This window comes from Clarias gariepinus, chromosome 12, assembly GCF_024256425.1.
Source record: "Clarias gariepinus isolate MV-2021 ecotype Netherlands chromosome 12, CGAR_prim_01v2, whole genome shotgun sequence".
NCBI classification, from domain to species: domain Eukaryota; kingdom Metazoa; phylum Chordata; class Actinopteri; order Siluriformes; family Clariidae; genus Clarias; species Clarias gariepinus.
The window spans coordinates 1,007,755-1,032,488 of NC_071111.1; the positions used below are offsets into that span (position 1 = coordinate 1,007,755).

At 42.8% G+C, this 24,734-nt stretch overlaps 1 protein-coding gene across 1 annotated transcript in view; it reads right to left on the minus strand.

Moving 5' to 3' along the window:
- Positions 1 to 3,490: 3,490 nt before the first annotated feature.
- LOC128534659 (myelin-associated glycoprotein-like) overlaps positions 3,491 to 24,734 on the minus strand; it is a 62,574-nt gene continuing 41,330 nt past the window's right edge. Inside the window, exons 7-12 of the mRNA XM_053509108.1 lie at positions 24,093 to 24,350; positions 18,155 to 18,412; positions 14,702 to 14,989; positions 4,158 to 4,242; positions 3,958 to 4,012; positions 3,491 to 3,865 (exon numbers count right to left, since the gene is read on the minus strand). Of these exons, the coding sequence (XP_053365083.1) occupies positions 3,542 to 3,865; positions 3,958 to 4,012; positions 4,158 to 4,242; positions 14,702 to 14,989; positions 18,155 to 18,412; positions 24,093 to 24,350 (1,268 nt within the window). The 3' untranslated portion in view covers positions 3,491 to 3,541. The remainder of the gene's footprint in view (positions 3,866 to 3,957; positions 4,013 to 4,157; positions 4,243 to 14,701; positions 14,990 to 18,154; positions 18,413 to 24,092; positions 24,351 to 24,734) is intronic.

Below are 24,734 nucleotides of genomic sequence, written 5' to 3' on the forward strand. Positions count from 1 at the left end.
TGCTTGCGGTTGAGCGCTTTTTAGACTATAGGAAATTAAATCGGAGGGGTTTTATTTAGACTATTAAAAAAATAACCTGCGTCTATTTTTAGGCGTGCCAGCTGCCACTTTTTAGTTAGAAGTTTTCAATACAAAGCTTATAATGCCCACATGACATGACGGAATAAGGCACGGCTGGTGATGATTGGGGTTTGTTGGGTTACAGTGGATTTTACTACGCGGTGTGAGTGCAATGGCCATCCGTCTGCTCGCGCTGACTCTGCTCTCCGCGGATGGCCGTACCGCCCCCTCCCACCTCTCGCTCCTTTGAAGTTCCTGGGGCGCGTTCCATTTGCCCTGCTTGCATGCCGCACTTCCGCGTTGTTGCACGCGCGCTGCATACACAGCGCGTATTAAAATCCACTGTAGCCCAACAAACCCCGAGTATTTTATAGCGCAGGGTGCAAGCCCGGGCAACGATAGCAACGATAGCTCACCAGTCATGTGTAATTCTGCGGTCCCGCTGCTTCGCATGTCTGAAGGGGAGGCCGCCTAACTAGTGCGCGAGGAGCGATATTGATTTGGGCGCACGCCGTGACAGGCTGAAAAAACTGTGTCAGATTAATGTGCAAAAACTATATAATAAAACTATATAAGACTACATGCCTTTATAAGACTGAACTTTTATTTAAGCGCATTCACAATAACGAAAAAACGTTGTGATTTTGTAAGTGTTGTGATTTTGTAAGTGTTGTAAGCTGCTCTGCTCTGTATTGTTTTTGGTGAACTTGAGCCCGTCAGAAAATGAACGCAAACGTTTTTTTAAATGGTCAGAGTCAGTCTGCTTGCTGTTTTCCCGACGCGTTCATAATCATTAGTCTACTTCTGCCGGTGCGCTCTGGAAAACTCCATGCATGCGACTGAGCGCTGATTAAAACTATGGAGTAAATTAAAGAGGAGAATCACGATGCCGAATCAAAGTCCTCAGCCCAAACCTCATTTAAATTAAATTAACAAATATTATAAGTAAAAAAAAACAATAGCCAACGTTTAGAAACCGTTTATAAATTCTTTCCGACATGAGTTGGTCCGGTGTTATGCGCAGAGCGCCGGGAGATTTCCTGAAGCTCAGAAATCACTGGGCATGTTTTCTAAATAGCCGCTATCTTTAATAACTGATGGAGGTTTTGAGCTGTATACACACGCATTCCTGCCTAAACAACTCTAAAAACTACACCTGTAACACAATAAACAGTAATATTTCAAACATTCTGCAGGCTAATATTTGGAGAAAGGAAAGAATAATGAATAAACCAGTTGTTGGGTCAAAATAACCCAACCAGGTGTTCATTTGTAAACTACATCTCATATGAGCCAACATGAGCAACCCAACAATGTGTTTAAAGTACCTGAAATAATCCAGAACTTAAATAACAATAAACCGATACAGAGATACGCTGTATAACGGTCAATGTTGTATTTACGGCAACGAGCGAAAATGTCACTTTGCGCCACCTGGCGGCTATTTTACGAATTACTTTGAAATGCAACTGATTTATTTTGGCCGCTGACGTTTTTACGCGGCGGTGAGCGCGACGGTAATAACCATTCCAATTGATCAACTACTGTAGTTTTTCTACATCGTTTAGCAACAATATATTTGTTAACTTGGCAATATTTCTGAGGTGAAGGAATGCTATCCTGGTAATATTATCTACATGAGCTTCAAATGAAAGACTAGAATCTATAATCACACAGAGGTCTCTTAATGTTGCACTAGATAGAACAGAAAGGCCATCTAAAGTTAGTGTGATCCAAAATCTTGCTTCTAGCTGCATGCGGTCCTATGTGGGCCTAAAAGTGAACCCTGTGGAACACCAAACTCCACTAGAGAACATCAGAAGCAGAATAATCACCATTTAAATCTACATACTGATAACGATTGGTCAAATAGGATCTGAGCCAGGAGAGGGGTGTTCCCTTAATTCCTTAATTACTACATTTTCTAATCTGTGAAAAAGAATACTATGATCAATGGTGTCAAGAGGTCGAGTAATACAAACATAGTTACACAACCCTGATTAGATGCCAATAGGAGATCATTAACTACTTAAACTGTCTCTGTGCTGTAATGAGGCCTAAATCCTTACTGTTTAGTATGTTACAGTTTATGTATGTTATTCCTATGTAGATATGAGCATAGCTGCTCCGCTTATATCTTTTCCAGAATCTTAGAGATAAAGGGCAGGTTTGATATTGGCCTGTAATTGTACAACTGTCAGGGGTCGAGATCAGGTTTTAATTATTGGTTTAATAACTGCTAAATTAAAAGATTTTGGAACATACCCAATGCTCAGTCAAGAATAATTATTTTTAACAGGGGTTTTCATGTATGGCACTATCTGTTTGAGAAAATGTGTTGGTATAGGATCGATAATGAATTTGAAGAAGAGATGAGTGAAATTAGTTCATTCTCTTAAATGGAAGTAAAGTATTCTTGGTTTTGATCTGACATGGCTAGTTTAACATCTGAATAAATTACATTGTCTGGTTTTAAAGCCTCAATTTTATGCTTAATATTTGCAATTTTATTATTTAAAAAAGTTCACGAAGTCCTTACTATTGGACAAAGTTGTTGTGGAGATTTCTGCAGTGGTCTTATTTCTGGTTAATTTGGCTACGGTATTAAATAAAAATCATTTTTGTTATTTTCTATAAGAGCGGAGAGATACATGATCTACACTAAGAGCTTTTCTATAGTTTAGGATGCTCTCCTTCCATGCTATTTGAAATACTAACAATTTAGTTTGACGCCATTTACATTTTAATTTCCGAGCGGTCTGTTTTACCGTGCGCGTGGGATTGTTATACCAGGGAGCGAGTTTCTTATCTCTAATAATTTTTCTTTTAACTGGAGCTACATTATGTAAGGTATAACGGAATGTCTACTCTAAATATTCAGTCGCATGATTGAGTTCTGTGGAGTCAGATGGTGATCTAATCAAAGTTGGTAACTCTTGGAGATTACTTATAAAGGAAAATGATTAGAGATAAGAAACTCAATCTCTGGTATAATGATCACACACGCACTTTAAATCAAACCGCTTACAAATGGTGTCAAACTAAATTATTAGTATTCCAATTTTTGGTATTTAATTGCATCTTGATGTGTTTTATTACTCATCTTATGCCACCTCCCAAATTATTTTTTCGCAAATGTCGTCAAAAAAGACACGCCCACATAACCAATTATATGTAAAGAAGATAACAAAAACTAGATGTAGATGTGTTATATTCATGTTGTGTATGTGAAAAGCTTCCCCCCAAGGCAAGAACCAAACTTATTGTTTAATAAACATTTACTAAAAACAGCTTTTGCATTAATCTTTTTTTTAGATATGTTTTCTGTTTCCAAAACAATATTATTGAACAATCTTATATATATAAACCACACACACACACACACACACATATATCTGTAAATATGCCGTACTACCTCTTTATCTCTCACAAAGCTAGTACTCTAAATCTGACTGTGTTTGTAAACACTAATATATTTTTTTCACACCTTTCCTTTATGTTTATTGCATTTAACTTCTGTATAAATTTCTTTAGCTTCATCAGAGTCTTCGAGGTTCTCTGGATCTCTGTCTTTATCCTCAGTGTCTGTAATTCTTCTCTTATTTTGTTGTTTAGAACCATGGTACACAGAGGCATATTCAGCCGTGAGAGAGGAAGCACCTTTGATGTCACATTCTGCTCGGCTTGAAAACTTAATAGTGGAGTAATGGAGCAAATCTGATAAATCCTGTCTGTTCACATACACAGACTGTACTTCTTCTTTTTCTTCGTCTTCATCTTCTTCTTCATATTCCTGTCTAACAGCCTGTGAAATAGGAAATAAAATTCAATACATCAAAATGTTATAAAAACATGTCAACTCTTGTGTCTGTGTCTGAATTTTTTATTGCCACTAACATTTAAATTAAATCCTGCTATGTTCTCCTGTCCAGACCATGAAGGATTCACTCTCCTAAAAAAATAATAAATACATAAATTTATTCATAATATTAGAGACAGATCTAAAGTGTGCTTAAAACTTTATAAATTGAATAGTAATAAATTGTTAATGCTTACAGTATATCAAGTAAAAGTAAAGGTATGTACAGTAAACACACCTTACACGCAGAAGAATACCACACAGCATCATTATTAGTGTAGCTCCAGCAGCAGCACCAATCAGCAGAGACGGAATACACACACCTACATTTTAATGACATAAAATCCAGAGTGAGCTTAGAGTCTGAATATTAGAATCATTACATATGTAAATATGTTAAGTATTACAAATTTTTTTAACAGCAGTTTGCGATACATTTTTATAGAATACTGTAGTAGGAACATATGATGGGGTTCATCAGTCAAGGACGGCTACAAGACACAATCTCGCCCCCGTCTTGGAAAATCCGAACATGCCGCCATCTTCCTCATACCAAAATACAAACAAATGCTCGAACAAGAAGTTCCGGTTCAGAGGGAGGTTGCGTGCTGGACAGACTAAATCAATGGGCGCACAATTCACGGCGCTTTGAGATCACGCACTGCTGCCTATAACGTGAGACTTGCGTCGGGGGATATGGACCCGTACACGGTTGCATCATATAACGTCCTGAAGGCGAGGAAAGAGGCAAAGCAATGCTATGGGAGAAAACTAGAGTCACAGCTTCAATAGAGTGACTCTAGGAGCCTGTGGCAGGGACTAAGGACAATAACAAAATACACCAACATCTGGTATGATCAATGAAGACGTGACTCTGGCAGATGAGCTGAACACTTTTTATGCTCGCTTCGAGGCTGCAACTAAAGATGCTAGCAATGCTAATGATAGCGGTGCCAATAGCTGCAGACAGGAAGACTACCAGCACCCGAAATGCGTTCATCATCTCTATGCATAACCTGAGGAGAGCCTTCAAGAGAGTGAACATCAGGAAAGCAGCAGGACCAGACAACATCTCAGGCCGAGTCCTCAGAGCCTAAGCAGACCAGCTAGCACCTGTGTTCACAGGGATATTCAACCTCTCCTTATCCAAGTTGGTGATCCCCACATGTTTTAAGGAGTCCATCATTGTTCCTGTCCCATCCTGCTTTCCTCAATGACTATCGCCCAGTAGTCCTCACCTCAGTAGTGGTGAAGTGCTTTGAATGGCTGGTCAGAGACTTCATCATTTCTTCACTACCTGACACACTGGACCATTACAGTTTGCTTATCGTCCAAACTGCTCTACATAAGATGCCATGTCTCATCTTCTCCATACATCAATCACTCACCTGGACACTGGAAGAGGAAATTATGTTAAAAATGCTCTTTGTTGACTACAGCTCACCTTTAGCTGACCACACTCACCATCAAGCTGGAGCACCTTGGACTTAGCTTATCTCTGTGTCAGTGGATCACCAATTTCCTAACTGGCAGACCACAAGCATTAAGAATGCCACTCTCAGCATTAAAGCCCCCCAGGGTTGTGTTCTGAGCCCCCTGCCGTACTCATTGTACACGTATGACTGCATGGCCATCACCAACTCCACCACCATCATCAAATTTGCTGACGACACCGTCATGGTGGGCCTGATCACGAATAACGACAGCCTACCTGGAGGAGATTGGAAATCTGGAGTAATGGTGCCAGAGGAACAAACTCCTCCTGAATGTCAGCTTTAGATATCTTGGTGTACACATCACGCAGGACGTGTCATGGTCCTGTCACATCAACACCATAGTGAAAAAGGTCCGGCAGCATCTCTACCACCACAGGCGCTTGAGAGACTTCAGACTGCCCTCCTGGGTGCTCAGGAATTTCTACTTCTGCACCATAGTGAACATGCTGATAGAACACATCTCGACCTGATTTGGGAACAGCACCATAAATGATAGATGTGCTCTACAGAGGGTGGTAAGATCAGATGAGTGCATCATCTGCTCCAAGCTCCCTGACCTGCACTCAATCTACAGCAAGCGGTGCTGGATTAAGGCCAGGAAGAACGTGAAGGACCTCAGTCACCCCAGCAATGGACTGTTCTTTCTGTTGAGGTCAGGAAAGCAATTCCGCTCCCTGAAGGCCGACACAGCAAGACTGAAGAGAAGCTTCTTCCCGCAGGCGATAAGATCTCTCAACCACAACACCACACAGGACTAAACCATTCAAAAGCATGCACAATCATAACATTGTCTCTTTGGACATTTATGGACACTTATGGACACCTGCACATTCATGCACACTTACATATTTATATTTCATTTCTTGGCTCATTGCACACGTCACTTTAAATAACACTTTCATGCATACAGATGGTACTCAAGCGGTATTTTGATTTTACCGCAACGCCTCTTGGTGGCAGCATTTGGGTTTGTGCGCTTGCTGGCTTTTACCGCTGAGTGGCGCTATATAACTACAGACTGACGCCTTGGGCATCAGTTCATTCTCTCAAGGATTCTTGAGATGCGGAGAAGATAATAAGAATTAGAGACTGAGGAGGAGCTTCTTCCCGCAGGCGATAAGGTCTCTCAACCACAACCACACCACTATGCAGAACTACACAATATTTTCATAATTGGTCAAATCCATCAATCTTCTTACATCCATGAACACTATGGACAATTACACGCTCACCTTCCTTCATATATACACTACATGTCGTACGTTACATCCTGGACCATTGCACAAAGACACTTTAATAACTTTGCACACCTACCTTCACAACTACACTACATTTTACAGTTTTACGTTTACATCCTGGACCAGTGCACAAAGTCACTTTAATAACCTCTGCACTAAGACACTTTGTTCCATGCATATTTGCACACACCGTAAAGTATATTTCAATTTGCACAGTATATTTCTATTTTGTACATCCTATTTCTATTTTTATTTTTAGTTCTATTTTTTCATAGCACATTTCTATTTTTATTTTTTAGTTCTATTTTTCCTAGTTTAATTTAATTTTGTAATTTAATTTCTATCGTATTTCTTTTATTCATATTTATTTCTTATTTGTAAAATTTAACTCTCTTCTAGGGTCAATGGCAGTCGTATAATACATTTCACTACATTTCGTACTGTGTATGTTTGTGTATGTGACAAATAAAATTTGAATTTGAATTTGAATTTGAATTTGAATTAAATGCAGTAGGCTGCTGTGATCGTCATAATGTTCTTTAATAAATAATGAAAACGTTTTAACAAATTAAATTTTTACATCCCAGCACCCCGGCAAAACCCCTATAAAATATAAGTGAAACGTTAAACGAATTTACAATCACAGTACTAAAATTACTGTACAAATTTAGGATTTAGAACTTAAATATAGGCGTTTCTTAGTTCTATTGAATTTAAGCAAAGTAAATGTTAACACAGTAAGTCTTTATATTTTATCATGTGTAACACTCGCGTAGCCAGAAAACTCTGGCTGTGTGTATCAGAAAACGTGGGTGAGTCACAGGTGTTGTCAGATTAATGGGCAAAAACTATATAATAAAGCTATATAAGCTACATAGCCTTTATAAGACTTTACTTTTATTTAAGTGCACACACAATGATGATAAAACGTTGTGATGTTGTAAAATAATGAAAGCAAACAGGGGTACAGCGCTATTCTGTATCGGTTTCTGTGAACTTCAGCGCGTTAAAAAATAAACCGAAACCCCATGTATACTCGCCTCACAGACGTGAAAAATATATACTTACAGGAAGCAAAATGTCTGCTTTTATATAAACTAATGGGGGAAAAAATCATCTTGTAAAATAAAATACTCCCAGCCATTGCATTGGGCAGCAAGTAAGCTCACTCGTCTCTCCAACATCTTTACCGGCGGTTAAACGCTACAATATGATTGACCCTGATGAGCAAGCCTAGGACGATGGCGACAGTGGCAAGGAAAAACTCCCTAAGATGGTAATACTCAGTCTCAGTGTTTAAGTCCAGGCTTAAAACCTATTTATTTAGCCAAGCTTTTTGGTAAATAGATTAGCCTTAGGTAAAGGAGCAGATCTGAGGGACTCATGGACGTAGAGTATTAGGTGAAGTAGTGTGTTTAGATGCTGTCTTCCCCACTCTCATTAATCACTCAGGTTTGTTGACGGTGAAGTGATTGGTTGCTTTACATGGGCCAGGGGTAGCTCAGTGGTTAAGGCATTGGACTACGGTTCGGAAGATCCCAGGTTCAAACCCCACAACCACCAAGTTGCCACTGTTGGGCCCTTAAACAAGGCCCTTAACCCTCAACTGCTCAGATGTGTAATTAGATAAAAATGTAAGTCGCTCTGGATAGGAGTGTCCGCTAAATGCCCAAATGTAAATGTAACAGGAAAAAACCTTGAGAGGAACCAGACTCAACAGAGAACCCATCCTCATCTGGGTGAAAACAGATAGCAGGGATTGATGTGCATAATAATATGTGAGACTGGATGTTCAGTATAAGAGGAGATGTGTAGGATTAAAGTCCAGTTTGTTCCTGGAGGCTCAGGTAGACTGTGAGAAATTCCAGTCCTGAACTATTGAGCGACTGAAGTCACAGGTCCTCAGAGAACAGCTGTCTGCATCAGTCGAGGACCACCTTCATGGAAAAGTGGAACCAACCCCAGTCACCACACGCATTCCAGGCAGACCACACGGGGGCATCCATGTGATGAGATCTCCAACCAGAAGCAGGACTCCAGGATGAGTTAAAGAGGTCCAGCGGGCAGAGGGGGTCTGGATCACTGTATGTATAGCTCGACAGAGAGATAGGTAGAGGAAAAAGAAGAGAGAGAGAGAGAGAGAGGAGAACGCAGAAAAGGAGAGAGCAAAGAGATGGAGAAATAACAGTTAAGTATGGTCACAGTCGAACAATGTAAAAATGAATGTATATTTAGTGCAGAGTGCAAGCAGAGACTCCGGCAGGACTAACTATGACAGCATAACTAAAAAGGGAGAGCCAGAAGGAAACACAAACATGAGGGCTTCCAGAGATGTAAGGCAACCAATCACCTCACCGTCAACAAACCTGAGTGATCAATGAGAGTGGGGAAGACAGCATCCAAACATACCAGTTCACCTAATACTCTACGTCCATGAGTCCCCCAGATCTGCTCCTTTACCTAAGGCTAATCTATTTATAAAAATGCTTGGCTAAATAAATAGGTTTTTAGCCTGGACTTAAACACTGAGACTGTGTCTGAGTCCCGAACACTATTTGGAAGACTATTCCATAACTTTGTTAATGTCCTGCGTGATGTGAACACAGAGTTATCGAAAGCTGTCCACTCTTTTCATTGGGCTCTCGTTGATGATGGGAGTCTGGTAGTTCCTCTCCTGCTTTGTACTAAAGTCCACAATCAGCTCCTTTGTCTTGCTGACGTTTAGGAGAAGATCCTGGGACCAGTTCTCAGATTTCCAATCTCCTCTAGGTAGGCCGACTCATCAATGTTGGTGATCAGGCCCACCAAGACAGTGTCGTCAGCAAACTTGATGATGGTGGTGGAGTTGGTAGTGGCCACGCAGTCATGTTTGTATAAAGAGTACAGCAGGGGGCTCAGAACACAACCCTGGGGGGCTCCAGTGTTAAGAGTGAGTGAGGCTGAGACATGTCCGCCCATCCTTACTGCCTGTGGTCTGCCAGTCAGAAAATTGGAGATCCACTGACACATTGATGAGCTGAGTTCCAGGTGCTCCAGCTTGGTGGTGAGTGTGGAGGGAATTATATTATTAAATGCAGAGCTGTAGTTAATGAACAGCATTTTAACATAATTCCCTTTCCTAGGGTCCAGGTGAGCGAGCAATGTGTGGAGGAGATGAGAGATTGCATCCTTTGTGGAATGGTTCGAGCGGTATGCAAACTGTAGTGGGTCCAGTATGTCAGGTAGTGAAGAAATGATGAAGTCTCTGACCAGGCGCTCAAGAACTTCATCACTACTGAGGTGAGGGCTACAGGGCGATAATCGTTAAGAGAAGCAGGATGAAGTTTCTTCTGGACAGGAACAATGATGGACTCTTTGAAGCATGTGTGGATAACCGACTGAGATAAAGAGATGTTGAAAATCTCAGTGAACACAGGTGCTAGCTGGTCTGCACAGGATCTGAGAATATGACCTGAGATGCCGTCCGGTCCTGCTGCTATCCTGGTGTTCACTCTCTTGAAGGCTCTCCTAACGTCGTGCTCGGTGATGATAAGCACGTTTCCGGTGCTGGCAGTGTCTTCCTCTCTGCAGCCATTAGGGCCGCTAGCATTAGCATCGCTAGCATCTTTAGCTGCAGCTTTGAAGCGAGCATAGAAGGTGTTCAACTTGTCTACCAGAGTCACGTCCACGTTCATAATACCAGATGTTGGTGCTTTATAGTCCTTTATTGTTCTTAGTCACTGACACAGGCTCCTAGCGTCACTCTGTTGGAGTTGTGACTCTATTTTTCTCCTGTAGCGATGCTTCGCCACTTTCACCGCCTTCCGGACGTTATATGACGCAGCTTTGTACGGGTCCATGTCCCCCGACGCAAGTCCCCCGTTGTAAGAAGCAGTGCGAGATCTCAAAGCGTCACAGATGATTTTATCCACCCACAGCTTCTGGTTGGGAAGCGTTCTGATAGTCTTTTTCTCCACTGTATCATCCGCTAGTTTACCGATGAATCCCACAATCGCTTCCATAAACACATTGACGCATCGGAGCTGTTTCGGAACATGTCTCAGTCTGCGTCATCAAGTGCGTCCTGTAACGCGGCCACCGATTGGTCCGTCCAGCGCGCGACCTCCCTCCCTTTGTTTGTATTTTGGCATGAGGAAGATGGCGGCATGGTCGGATTTACCAAACGGAGGGCGAGATTGTGCCTTGTAGCCATCCTTGACCGTAGTGTAGCAGTGTACTTTCGCCCCTGGTGGGGCAGGTGATATGCTGATGAAAGTTCAGCGCTGGTTGTGTTTGTTGTTGTATAAGTGCCTCATGCAGCTTGCATAAGGCAGTGTGCGCTTGTGGTGGAATATAAACGGTGCTGATTATGACCGATGTGAACTCCCGAGGTAGATAAAAAGGATGACACATGATGGACAGTAGTTCCAGGTGCGTGTAAGAGGAACAACACTCGCGCTGTTGCACCAGCTGCTGTTCACCATTAAACACACATCGACTTCCCTTGACTTCTCCGAGTCCCGTGTCCTGTCCATGCGGTGAACCGAGAAGAACTCGGCCGGCTGGATGGCGTGGTCCGGCACCGCCGGGTTCAGCCATGTCTCAGTGAAGCAGAGGAGATTGCAGTCCCGAATGTCTCTCTGGAACTTTATCCTGGCCCTGAGGTCATCAAGTTTGTTCTCCAGCGACTGGACATTGGCGAGCAGGATGCTGGGCAGATGTGTGCGGTGTGCACGGGCTCTCAGCCTGTTCCTGACGCCGGCTCATTTACCTCAGGGCCGCCGCTTCGCGTCGGGTCCTTTGTTCTCTCTCAGGATCTCACTCGGCCAGCTCGGATCCGGAGTTAAAAACGTTAAATTGTGAGTACATTGTATACCAATAGAAGCCTACAAGAGTGTCTCTATTATACCTAATGTACTCAATGGTGGTGATTTTGGCGATTTTAAAACGCTGAAAACTAACTTAAACAAAAACAAAGAAAAGGTGGTCGGAGCAGTCGTGACGACAGCCGACCTCACCGGCGCCATCCTGTTCTTTCCCATATTGCTTAAAATCTGTGGCCTGCTTAATAATGTAGAACAACCTTTTTTTAGTACTTTTCATTTTATTGGGCTTATCGGCCAAAGTAATTATCACAGGTGTCTGAGATTCATTTCAGTGATCCGAAGAGCTCTGAGATGCAATACCATCCATAAGTTTAATTTAAAAACCAAACATTTAATGTTTATGACACTTACATCCAATTTGCATAATAATTTGGAACACTATGAAGAAGGGGGAGTTTACAAGTGCTCTTTAACATCGACTACAGCTCTGCATTTAATACCATAATTCCCTCCACACTAACCACCAAGCTGGAGCACCTGGAACTCAGCTCATCTCTGTGCGAGTGAATCTCTAATTTCCCAACTGGCAGACCAAAGGCATTAAGGATGGGTAGACATGTCTCAGCCTCCCTCACTCTCAGCACTGAAGGGGAACACAGGGTTGTGTTCTGAGCCCCCTGCTATACTCTTTGTCTCAGGTAAGTTGTTTTTTTCACAGATTCTACCAACCCTTAAACAAGTCAGAATTTGTGAAAAAAACAACTTACCTGAGACGATGAGAGAGCGACATTTCCTTTGAAAGAGAGTGGGCCGGGTCTTCAAAAACAATCCGACATTGCCACTCAGTATACACTCTTAGACGAGAAAAAAAAAAAACTTTTACGAGCAGTCTGTTCACTACAAAAACTGTTTAATCATAGGCAAAAGGTTTGTGCCTTATTCTGACACAATGTTGCATGTTTGAGAAATTAGTATTATAATATCCACATGTGAATGTAACATTTATTAAGAACACTCGAGTAGTTAACATGACCAACAACTCCAGAATAAGAGAGCAGGAAGGGAGGGGCAAGCCCCTTCTTAAAGAGCCCAACACATCTAAAGTGCAACGCATCAGGAAACATTAATCCCAATAAGCTCAGAGAGATCTACACTAATGGTAGAACATTCAGCAGCATTAAAACCAGCACACAACAGCTTTCACAATTCAGCCTGCGTTTAGAAGGATGTACTGTTACTACCAGCTCAACAGTAAAAGACCTGGGCGTAATATTAGACAGTAACTTGTCTTTTGAAAATCATATTTCCAATATCACAAAAACAGCCTTTTTCCATCTTAGAAATATTGCCAAACGGATGGAGTATCCTATCCGTATCTGATGCAGAAAAGCTAGTTCATGCATTCATGACCTCCAGACTGGACTATTGTAATGCATTACTAGGTGGTTGTCCTGCATCCTCAATAAACAAGCTACAGTTAGTCCAAAATGCAGCCACCAGGGTTCTCACTAGATCCAGAAAATATGATCATATAACTCCTATATTATCATCCCTGCACTGGCTACCTGTTCAGTTTAGAATTAATTACAAAATAGTACTACTTACATACAAGGCTTTAAATGATTTAGCTCCCACATACCTAACCAGTCTTCTGATACGCTATAATCCACCACGTTCCTTAAGATCACAAAACTCCGGACTTCTGGTAATTCCCAGAATTTTAAAATCTACAAAAGGGGGCAGGGCATTTTCATATTTGGCTCCAAAACTTTGGAATAGCCTTCCAGACAGTGATCAGGGAGCAGACACGGTTTACCAATTCAAAAGTAGACTCAAGACGCATCTCTTTAATCTGGCATATGCGTAACTCATCCCATAACCTCATACTCCAGTACACCTATCCTGAATGGCAACTACACTAATTCTCTCCATCTTTTCTGTATTTTTCTACCCATCCCGAGGCATCTGGAGATTGTGCCAGCTTTAGTAAACAAAGGCCAACCCTGCGAGGTTTCTAAGGCATCCAGAGAAGGACCAGCTCCAGCTGGATTCTGCTTTATGATGGCTGGAGCTACACATCCTGCTCCTGTGCTTCCAGTGATCCAGACCCCATCTGCCCTCTGCACCTACTGACCCCCTGTGCTGAACTGGACTTCATGTTAATCTACACAACTTCTGTTATATTGAACTTTCACCTGCACAACACACATGATGTTATTTCTATCTGTTATCACCCAGATGAGGATGGGTTCCCTGTTGAGTCTGGTTCCTCTCAAGGTTTCTTCCTATTGCCATCTCAGGGAGTTTTTCCTTGCCACCGTCGCCGTCAACCTTGGCTTGCTCATCAGAGACATTTCATTCATCATTCATTCATCTAATTATTATCTAGACACATTTTTCTCACACATACACACTTCCAAATATTTTCCTTTCTTTTCTAAAAAAAAAAAAAGAGAGAGAATTCTTTAATTTTTTGTGAAGCTGCTTTGAGACAATGACCATTGTTAAAAGCGTTATATAAATAAAATTGAATTGAAATTAAATTAATGTGTCTTTACTTACTCCGTGCCTTAAAACAAAAAAATAATAATAATAAGAAGTAGTGTATAGAAATAATAATAATAATAATAAGATTTATAATTATATTTACATTATAAAAATGGTTATATATTTAATTAATTAAATTATCATTACTACTATTATAAATTACTATTATTATTATTCCATTAAAAAGCACATCCAATTATAGTGCAAATATTTCGATTCTAAATGAATAATAATAGTAATAAATATTATAATACTAAGAAAATATAAACATGAATAACCATTTAAAATTTAGAGTAATGTAACACAGCAGCACCCCCTTGTGTGTTACATTATTACTCACAGTTTTTTCTTTTTTTTAAACAGCTGTTACTTATCAGTTTCTTCAAATCAGTATAAAGTGTGACAACTGACATCAGTGTTAGAGAGATTTTGAGTCTTGGAGTACATTTGCTACATCAAACAACCGGGAAGACATTTAAAAATAGCATAACAGTCTTTTTCAAAATGTGTAACTCATGAAGTGAACACACAAGAAACATATTCTTGGGTTCATTTTACTTCAGACAACCCAATCTTTTGAATGACATATAGATTTTGTCAATAATATGTCAGTAAGTTTTTAAATACAATATAAATAAAAATGACACTGTTGTTTTCAGTCATCAAAAAGAGGTTAAAGTATAGATATATCGTAACCTTTAGCAGAGTGATGAGGCACTTTCTCAAAATAGAAGAGTTGTGTGGCAAAGCCCAAGCGATTGGAGCCAATGCAATGCAGAGTGAGAATAGTTGTAAATGTTTGATGGATGGAGATGAAGCTTCTTACGGTTGTATTGTTCACTGATTCTTCAGTGGTATTTGACAAATTGTGACCAGTAAGATGCCACTCCAGTTTAGGATATGGATTTCCATGAGCCTCACAGAAACACTTGATCAAATTCTGAGTGCTGTTACAGCTGGAAGAGAGAGAGACCTGAGGAGAGACTGTGAGAGCGAGAGCGAGAGAGAGAGAGAAATCAAATTGTTTAGCTAAAGAGTGTATTCATAGCTGCTTGGTGTTAGTATCATTTTATGTTTTGGTATCTTTTAGGTTTAGTGGGTCTCCTAGCCATGAAATATACAACAACCTTAAAATTCTTCTGGCTGAGCCCAAAAGGGAAGCATCAGACTTTGGGAATGCTCAAATTACCCCATAAACCCTATCAAGGTGACTAAATGACTTTCACCAATTAAAGAGTATTTTTAATGAGCTGGACTAACTTCCTTCATCCTGGTTATTCCCTATACAAGCACCATCACAATTTGTTATCTAGATCAAAGCCCATACAACTAAATACAGATTAGCATTCCGAAGATTGTTTGGCCAAAGTCAAGTCAGGAATGAAAGAATCAGAGATTCATCCTACTTGTGATTTTAATCAACATATACTTCACACCAAACAGCCACAACAATAAAATTACCACCAGGTGAACTGAATTACAATATTCAATTGTATACAAGTAAACTGGAGACAGCATTATGGGCACCCAAGGGTACAAATAATGACCAAAATCTTTTAAGTTAGCAGTTATTAAACCGATTATTTAGAAACCTGACCTCGACCCCTGTCAGCTGTTCAATTACAGGCCAATATCAAACGTCCCCTTCATCTCTAAGATTCTGGAAAAGATAGAAGTGGAGCAGCTATGCCCATATCTACATAGAAATAGCGAGACAGCACTCATAGTAAATTGAATTTACATTTACTAATAAAGTAGTAAATGACCTCCTATTGGCCTCTGATCAGGGTTGTGTAACTATGCTTGTATTACTTGACATCAGTGCAGCTTTTGACACCATTGATCATGGGATTCTTCTTCACAGATTAGAAAATGTAGTAGGAATTAAGGGAACAGCCCTCTCCTGGCTCAGATCCTACATGACCGATCGGTGTCAGTATTTAGACTTAAATAGTGATTATTCTGCATGTTCTCTAGTGGAGTTTGGTGTTACACAGGGTTCACTTTTAGGCCCACAGCTTTTTTTTCCTTTACATGCTTCCTCTGGGCAACATAATCTGTAAGCATGGTATTAGTTTTCATTGTTATGCTGACAACACACAGTTATATGTCTCAGCAAAACCAGATGAAAAAAAAAACAGCTTACCAAAGTTGAGCAATGTGTGCAGGACATAAGAGATTGGATGCCAATTAACTTCCTTCTGCTTAATCCTGATAAGACAGAAGTTCTAGACATAGGACCGCATACAGCTAGAAGTAAGACTTTAGATCACACTGTAACTTCAGATGGCCTTTCTGTTATATCAAGTGCAACAGTAAAAGACCTCAATGTGATTATAGATTCCAGCCTTTCATTTGAAGCTCGTGTAGATAATATTACCAGGCTAGCATTCTTTCACCTCCGAAATATTGCCAAGATAAGAAATATATTGTCGCTAAACAATGCAGAAAAACTAGTCCATGCTTTTATTACCTCTAGGTTGGACTATTGTAATGCCTTACAGTCTGGTTGTTTAACTAGGTCCATAAACAAGCTTCAGCTAGTTTAAAATGTAGCACTTAGAGTCCTCACTAGAACCAGAAGATATGAGCACATCACCCCTATCTTATTGTCACCGCATTGGCTCCCTGTGTAATTTCGCATTGATTTAAAAATACTACTCTTGACATATAAAGCATTAAATGGTCTCGCGCCAGAGTATCTGAGTGAACTGCTAGTGTCTTGCGATCCACCACGGGTACTTCGATCAAAGGATGCAGGCTGCTTGTCAGTACCGCGTATTATGAGAACTACAGCTGGGGGCAGAGCTTTTCCTTACAAAGCCACAAAGTTATGGAGTAGCCTTCCAAATAGTGTTCGGGACTCATACACAGTCTCAGTGTTTAAGCCTAGGCTAAAAACCCATTTATTTAATCAAGCATTTTTATAAAAGGATTTGTTTTGGGTAAAGGAGCAGATCTGGGGGACTCATGGACATAAAGTATTAGGTGAACTGGTATGTTTAGATGCAGTCTTCCCCACTCTCATTGATCACTCAGGTTTGTTGACGGTGAGGTGATCGTTTGCTTTACATCCAAATTCCCCCTTATGTCTGTGTTTCCTTCTGGATCTCTCTTTTAGTTATGCTGTTATAGTTAGCCCTGCCGGAGTCTCTGTTTGCACTCTACACTAAATATACATTCACATTATACATTATGTGCCTGCGACCATACCTAACTGTTATCTCTCCTTTTCTGCTCTCCCCTTTCCTATTCTCTCTCCCCCTCTCTCTCTTTCCCTCTCTCTATCGAGCTACACATGTCGTTCCTGAGCTGCCAGTGATCCAGACTCCCTCTGCCCTCCAGACCTGTCTGACCCTTCCTGGTGCTGCGCTTCTGGATGGAGATCTCGTCACATGGATGCCCCGTGTGTCTCCTTGGGATGCGTCTGGGGACGGTTTCACTCTACCATGAAGACAGTTCTGGCCTCGACCTGTGTTGACAGCTGTTTTCTCTGAGGACTTGACTTGGCTGCAGTTGCTCGATAGTTCAGGACTGAAACTTCCTGCAAGTCATTGTAGAAGTATTGGAGTCTCCAATAACTACCTGGTCTCTATATTAACATAAATTAACATCAACGGTTATAGGTGAAGTGGCTGCCACCTAACACATAGTATGAATGCAGATCAATTCCTGCTTTCTGTTTCACCCAAATGAGGATGCATTCCCTGTTGAGTCTGGTTCCTGAGGTTTCTTCCTATTACCATCTCAGGGAGTTTTTCCTTGCCACTGTCGCCCTCGGCTTGCTCAGCAGGGACTATCTGACCATTTTGATTCATGCACACTCACATTCCATACAAACCTAAATACATCTTTTGATTGTGTAAAGCTGCTTTTCTAAAATGACAATTGTTAAAAGCGCTATACAAATAAAATGTAATAGAATTAAATAATGTAGCATTGATTGATGAAAAGATCTTCCAATATGTTCTGAATAACCAGTTCCCCATCATGTACTACACCATTAAAGATGAATCAGGCTTATGCTATAATGTTCCCACACACCCTTTAAAAACAAATAATTGCTTTATCCTTTTCAAAACATACAAATGATTGTTTATTTTCCCAAATATTTTTACAAAAGTTTTTTATATCAAGACAAGTACTCACACTGAACATCCAGGTATACAGATGAGTTGTGATCTCCATGCTGGTTTTGAGCTCTACAGTGGTATAAACCACTGTGTGTAGAATCAGTGGTGTTAAAGGTGAGATGGTTTCCGGTTCCTATCTGCTCTCTGTTCTCTCTGTACCAGGTGTAGTTCAGCACTGCTGGGTTTGCATCACTGCTGCAACTCAGAGACACTGAACTACCCAAAACCACTGAAGCAGATGGAGATGCTAATACGAATGTGTCTCTAGGACCATCTAAAGTAGAAGAAAGAGGAGGCTTAGAAACAGAGGTCTGATTTTTTTCAATTTCAATTTTTATATACAGTACTGTGAATATGTCTTAATCCAGTCTCATTTCTTCATACATTGCTTCCAAAGGCATTTGTGTATTTTTAATATAGTCCTGAGGTATAATTCTGCAGACTTTCAAGTTCCCTTTCAAAGGCTACACTCGATGCTGCGTGAAAACGCTATGGGAACATCTTGTCATGTTGCCGGTTGTGAAGCATGTGTGTATCAAACACGCAAAATTTTTGGCTTTTATAACCTCGGTCAGGTGACGTCTTCTGATAGGACGCACCTGCAGGTTATAAATAGGAGTGGACCAGAAACATTCCTCAGATTCTTGTCTTCACCTAGTTGTGAGCGTGTTGTGTCTAACCAGCAAAATAAGTGTTTAACTCACCGATATGGCAGAGTTTTAAACGAGATGTCCCTCCGTGTGTATAATCCATATCGGAGGGCGATCTCTACACTTTACTGCTTCGATTAAGTGCTGCGCGCGCGCCTCGCATTTCTTGAGAAGCCTTGAGCCGCCGCGCATCCCTGGGGCTTAAACTCGTGCATCCGGCAGAGCAGTGAGAGACGGATTTAAAAACTCCTTTCTTTCGCGTTCTCATCAGATCGGGAAATTCCTCTGTCCGCTCTCAAGCGCGCCCTGGCGCTTCTTGTAAATGGGCAAGGATAAACATCCTCTTTTGCTTCCGCGGAGATGGTAATAGCCTCTAAGCACTTAAAAATAAATAAATTAAAATAAATAAATAAAAACATAGACGGCAGGTTCTGTCGGGTGGTCGGGGGCTGGGCCTCAACGACGCTCTCTCCCCTTTTCTTAGCAATCTCCATATGAGTTAACCCTTTCATGGAGTAAGCTGTATTCATCCCGTGTTTTCCTGCCATCAACTTATTTATTTATTTAAATATAGTTGAGGTAGAAGCGCGGAGTTATATGATGACACCCAGATAGAAGAGACGCTTCCAGGCTATCTCTCTTCTGGGACATCATCCTTCCTGAAAAGCTATTACTTCCTTTCAAGCTGTGTAGACTTTTTATCTTCCCTGGAGGGAAAAGCTTTTCAGACAGCAGGTCAGGTTGGTGCTCCATTGCACACCATGGCGGTTTTGCACGCCTACCAGGCTGACCTGCTGAGAGACTTGAGTACTGGCGGGGCTCTGCAAGGTAAGGCATATTGGACTTACACCGGGCCACAGACTTGTCTCTTCGTGCAACAAAGCAGACGGCTCGTGCTATTGGCCGTTTTATGGCTGCTATGGTCTCCGCGGAGAGGCACTTGTGGTTGAATCTCAGGGGCATCAAGGAGAAGGATCGTGTATTCCTCCTCGATGCCCCATCTTGCCTCCCGGCCTACTTGGCAATGTCGTTAACTCGGTCGCCACTAGGTTCATGAGGTGAGGTTATATAACAAGCCTTCAGGAAATTCCTTCCCCGCCTTGCTCAAGAGTCGGGACTGTCGGCCACCCAGTCTTGACCGGGTCTGACTGTTGCGAGGCGTGAAACACACAAGGAGAGTGTTTTTGAGCTGGGCACCCCCTCGCAAGATTGTGGTGCGTCACGCAATCCGCCTCAAAGGAGGTCAGACTGGCATATTGTCTTCACAAAGAAGCCCTGAGGTCCATGTGCCCAGGACCGTGGGGGGTGGCCCCCCAATGGGGAGAGGCACGCAGAATGCTTTTTAAAGAATGAAGTGTTCTCCCTGGCATCCCCAGGAGGTTGGTGTTCATGCTCCGCCACCACTGGTGTTTCGGGCAACTCCAGTCTCCAATAAAATGTTAGTTCTTTGGGTTTTTTCTTGCCATGTTTCAGGATACCGAACATCTAACACCCCCCCCCCCGCCCCGTTTAACCAAGCCGCTTTGCCCCTTTCTGAGAAACTGGCAGCGTGGAAGCTACTGCCAAGTATATCTCCTTGGGTACTAAGCACTGTACAGAGAAACTACAGGATTCAGTTCTCACATCACCCTCCGCGTTTCAATGGCGTGGTCTCCACTTCCATGAAACCGGAAAGTGCAAGAGGAACGGAGGGCTGCGTCCAATTTTTTAGATTTTGCGGGCTTTACCGCTATCTAAAAATAAATCAATAGAAATATTGCCACAACACAGGAGGTTCCTGAGGTTCGCTTTCGGGGGTGAAGCTTACCAGTATCGGGTCCTTTCATTTGGTCTAGCTTTTTCACCCGCACATACATATACATTCACATACACAAAATACATGGATGTAATTCTGGCTCTTACGACTCCAGAGCATCCGTATTTGAATTACATGACTGGCTGGCCCAGTCTCAGTAGCTAGCACTTCGACATCAGCATGTCGTTCTAGCTAATCTTTGTTTCCTAGGATTGAGATCCAATGTCATGAAAGCATGCTCTTTCCTGTTTAGAGGACAACATTTTTGGGTGTCACATGGAACTTGAGCGTAAGCGGGCACAGCTGTCTCCCGCTCGTGTCGAATCCATTCTCAACACCGTCAAGGAAATCACGCTAGACCAGAAAGTGACCATCACTTTCAGAGATCTTAGCTCTCATGGCAGCTGTATCCACGGTGACACCTTTGGACCTTCTGCACATGAGAGCATTTCAGTTGTGGCTAAGAACCAGGGGATTTTACTCTAGGGCCAATCCCCAATAAGGGCTAGGCGCCAGGTGCTTCGTACCCTTCCTATGTGGTTCAGACCCCGGTTTCTGACTCTGGGTCCCACTCTAAGTTCGTCTTGTCGTCGCAGATGCTAACGACAGACGCTTCCCTCATGGGCCGGGGTGTGGTCTTAAATGACCGTCCAGCCCAAGGGAGCTGAAGAGGCCATCTTTTTGCGCGGCACATAAATTGCCTCAAAATCATGGCTCTATTTCAGGCCCTAAAGCACTTCCTCCAGCAGTTGAGACTACCATGTCCTAGTGCAGGTGGACAACACTATGGCAGTCTCATATATTAATCGCCAGGGCGGACTGTGCTCGCGCCGCTAAATAGATAAATTGAGATAGCTGAAAAAGGTCAGATGAACAAGTTTATTTAACATAGAATATTGTAGCGATTTTCACCGCCACGCAGGAACTTGGAGAGACGAGTGAGCTACGTTGCTGCCCAATGCAAATGGCTGGGAGTAATTTATTTCTCTTCAGAAAGTAAACACCAAGACAATCACATCCAACCTCCATAAAACACACCTCAACCACACACACACCTCTGGCCGAAGCCACTAACTTAAACACCTTTTCCCAACAGGGTGAACACAAAACAATCCCTCCCGCAAAGCATGATGGTAGCCCATCAAAACCCCGCCCACGCCACACTGCCCCCACCCGAGCTGTGACCGTCCCCGGTCATCATGGCGAACTCAGTCTAGGAGGCGTGCTGGTGGTCGGCGCTGGCGTTGTGAACGCCAGAGTCTCTTTGCAGAGGAAGGAGGGTTGCAACCGTCCTCCTGAGGCGGCCCGGCCTCCACAGAGTTCGATATCTCGCTGGCGTTGGGCTGATAAGGAGCGAGACGGTCCCGGTGGAGCACGACCACTCGCGACCGCCCCGTCAACCGCACCCGGTAGACTACGTCAGAGAGCTGGGCCAGTACCGTGCAGGGCCCCACCCAGTGAGACATAAGCTTAGGGGAAAGCCCCCTTTTCCTTCCAGGGGAATACACCCAAACCTGCTCCCCAGTAGCAAAGTCTCGTCCCCGGCTGTGGGTGTCATACACGCGGCGCTGTTTAACACCAGCGTCCGCCAAGTGTCTACGCGCTAACTCGTGGACACGGAACAGTTTGTCTCTTAGCGAACAAAAATAATCCAACCCCGGCTTCGTAGGTAAATCCACTTGTGGAGGGGGGCCAAACACCAGGTCCACGGGCGTGCGCAATTAACGCCGCTGGCGTCAGCTGTGAAGACTCCTGCACTGCGGTGCGATAGGCCCACAGCACGAGGGGCAGATGTTCGTCCCAATCCTTCTGCCGGGCGCTGGTAAGCACGGCGAGCTGGGTAGTGAGTGTCCGGTTGAAACGCTCCACGAGGCCGTCACTCTGCGGATGAAATACCTCCCGTAGGTTAGCTAACGCGACCCCAAATTCCTTGCCGTGCACCAGTAAATCGTCTAAATACACGACACACCGGTTGCGAGGAATATCTGCCAATACTTTCTCCATCAAGCATTCGAACACAGCTGGAGCGTTACATAGGCCAAATGGCATGCGTCGAAATTGCCACAGCCCCTGTCCGATCGAGAACGCCGTTTTAGGACGTGCTTCCGGGGCGAGTTCTACCTGCCAATACCCGCTACGCAAATCCAGCGAGCTAAACCACGCCGAGCCCGCAACGTGTTCAAGCGCATCATCTATTCGCGGTAACGGATAAGAATTTTTGCACGTTACCTCGTTTAACCGCCGGTAATCCACACAAAACCGCCACGAGTCGTCTTTCTTCCGCACAAGCACAACCGGCGAAGACCACGGCCCGGACGCTGGCTCTATGACGCCCGAGTCGGCCATCTCCCGCAGCGTCTGCTCGGCGATAGCCCGTTTAGCTAATGGGAGCCGTCTCGGATGTAGCCGCACAGGAGCTGCGTTACCCGTATCTATGGTGTGCTGCACCAAGTTGGTATGAGTGCACTCGCGCTCGTCTACCGCGAAAATGTCCGCGAACTTATTATCCTCACTCGGTCGGCTACCGGATGTTTACCTGGCGCGTCCACCGGAAGTTCCGCCCCCCTGGTGCGTGCTACTAACACGTCCGGCTGCGCTTTGGGCACTAGCAACCTAGCTAACCCGAAGTTACCGCACAGAGTGCCGTCCGCGAGATTCAGTACCGCGCCCCACCTTTGCAAAATGTCTAACCCCAAAATACAATCATCCTCTATGTCTGCCTCAAAGAATGGATGAGAAAGAATGACTGCACCTACTTTTATTCGCACTGTGCGACAGGCCCGTATCTTCAGGTAACTCCCCGACACGGTGCGAATGTTCAACGCTGGTTCCGGCAGCATACAACCGCGCTCGCCGCGCCCCAATAGGCCCCAGCGCAGCAGCGAAACTGTAGAGGCGGTGTCTCACATAAAGTGAGAAACTGAATGGCTCTATGTTGTGGTTGGGTTAGCCAAAGTCTTGGCAGCTGACTCTTCTACCTGGTTATTCCCCAATTCAAGCACCATAACCATTTGTCATCTAGATCAAAGCCCATACAACTATATTAAGATTACCATTCCAAAGATTGGTTGGGCCAAAGTCAAGTCAGTGATGAAAGAAACAGATTCGTCCTCCTTATAATTTTAATCTACATATTCTGTACACAAATGAACAAAAACAATAGCAAAATCTCCAGGTTAATTGATTAAAATGATTATTAATCGTATACCAGTAAATTTGAGACAGCATTATGAGTGCCAAAGGCCCATGTATATCTTTGTGGACCAAACTCCAGCCAGTCTGAAGCCACAGAAAAGTTAATGTAGTAGACATTGAGGGAAAAAAAAATCAATACTGTCCATAATAGAAAAGTATGTGCTCCGTAAAATAAGCCAGGTTCATGCTATAATGTCCCCCACACACCTTTTAAAAACAAATAATTGCTTTATCTTCTCTTTCAAGACATACAAATTATTGTTTATTCTCCCAACTATTTTAACATTTTTTTTAATTTAAAGACAAGTACTCACACTGAACATCCAGGTAGACAGATGAATTGTGATCTCCGTGCTGGTTTTGAGCTCTACAGTAGTATAAACCACTGTGTGTAGAATCAGTGGTGTTGATGGTGAGATGGTTTCCGGTTCCTATCTGCTCTCCATTCTCTCTGTACCAGGTGTAGTTCAGCATTGCTGGGTTTCCATCACTGCTGCAACTCAGAGACACTGAACTGCCCAAAACCAGTGAAGCAGATGGAGATGCTGCTGCTGATGTGTTACTAGGACCATCTGAAGGAGGGAGAACAGGAGGCTTTGGAACAGAGGTGTGATGCTGGAGAATTTTTTATGTACAGTACTGTCAAAATGTTTTAATCCTGCCCTAGTTTCTTCATATGTTGCTTCCAAACAGCCAGGCATTCTTAATTTTTTAATATAGTTCTGAGGAATAATTCTGCAGGCTTCTAAGACTTTTGCTCCCTTTTTTCGAGTCCTTGTGACCAAAGAATCAATCAAGCATAAAAAGCATCCATCTTAAGGTCTAAAAAAGTGAGAAACAGGTGCAAATGATAACTGATGATCAGGTTGGTGATGGTGAATGCTGAGTGGTTGGAACAGATGAGTGGGGAAATGAGGTTGCTGCCGAGGTTGTTACATAGACAACCAATTTTTTTT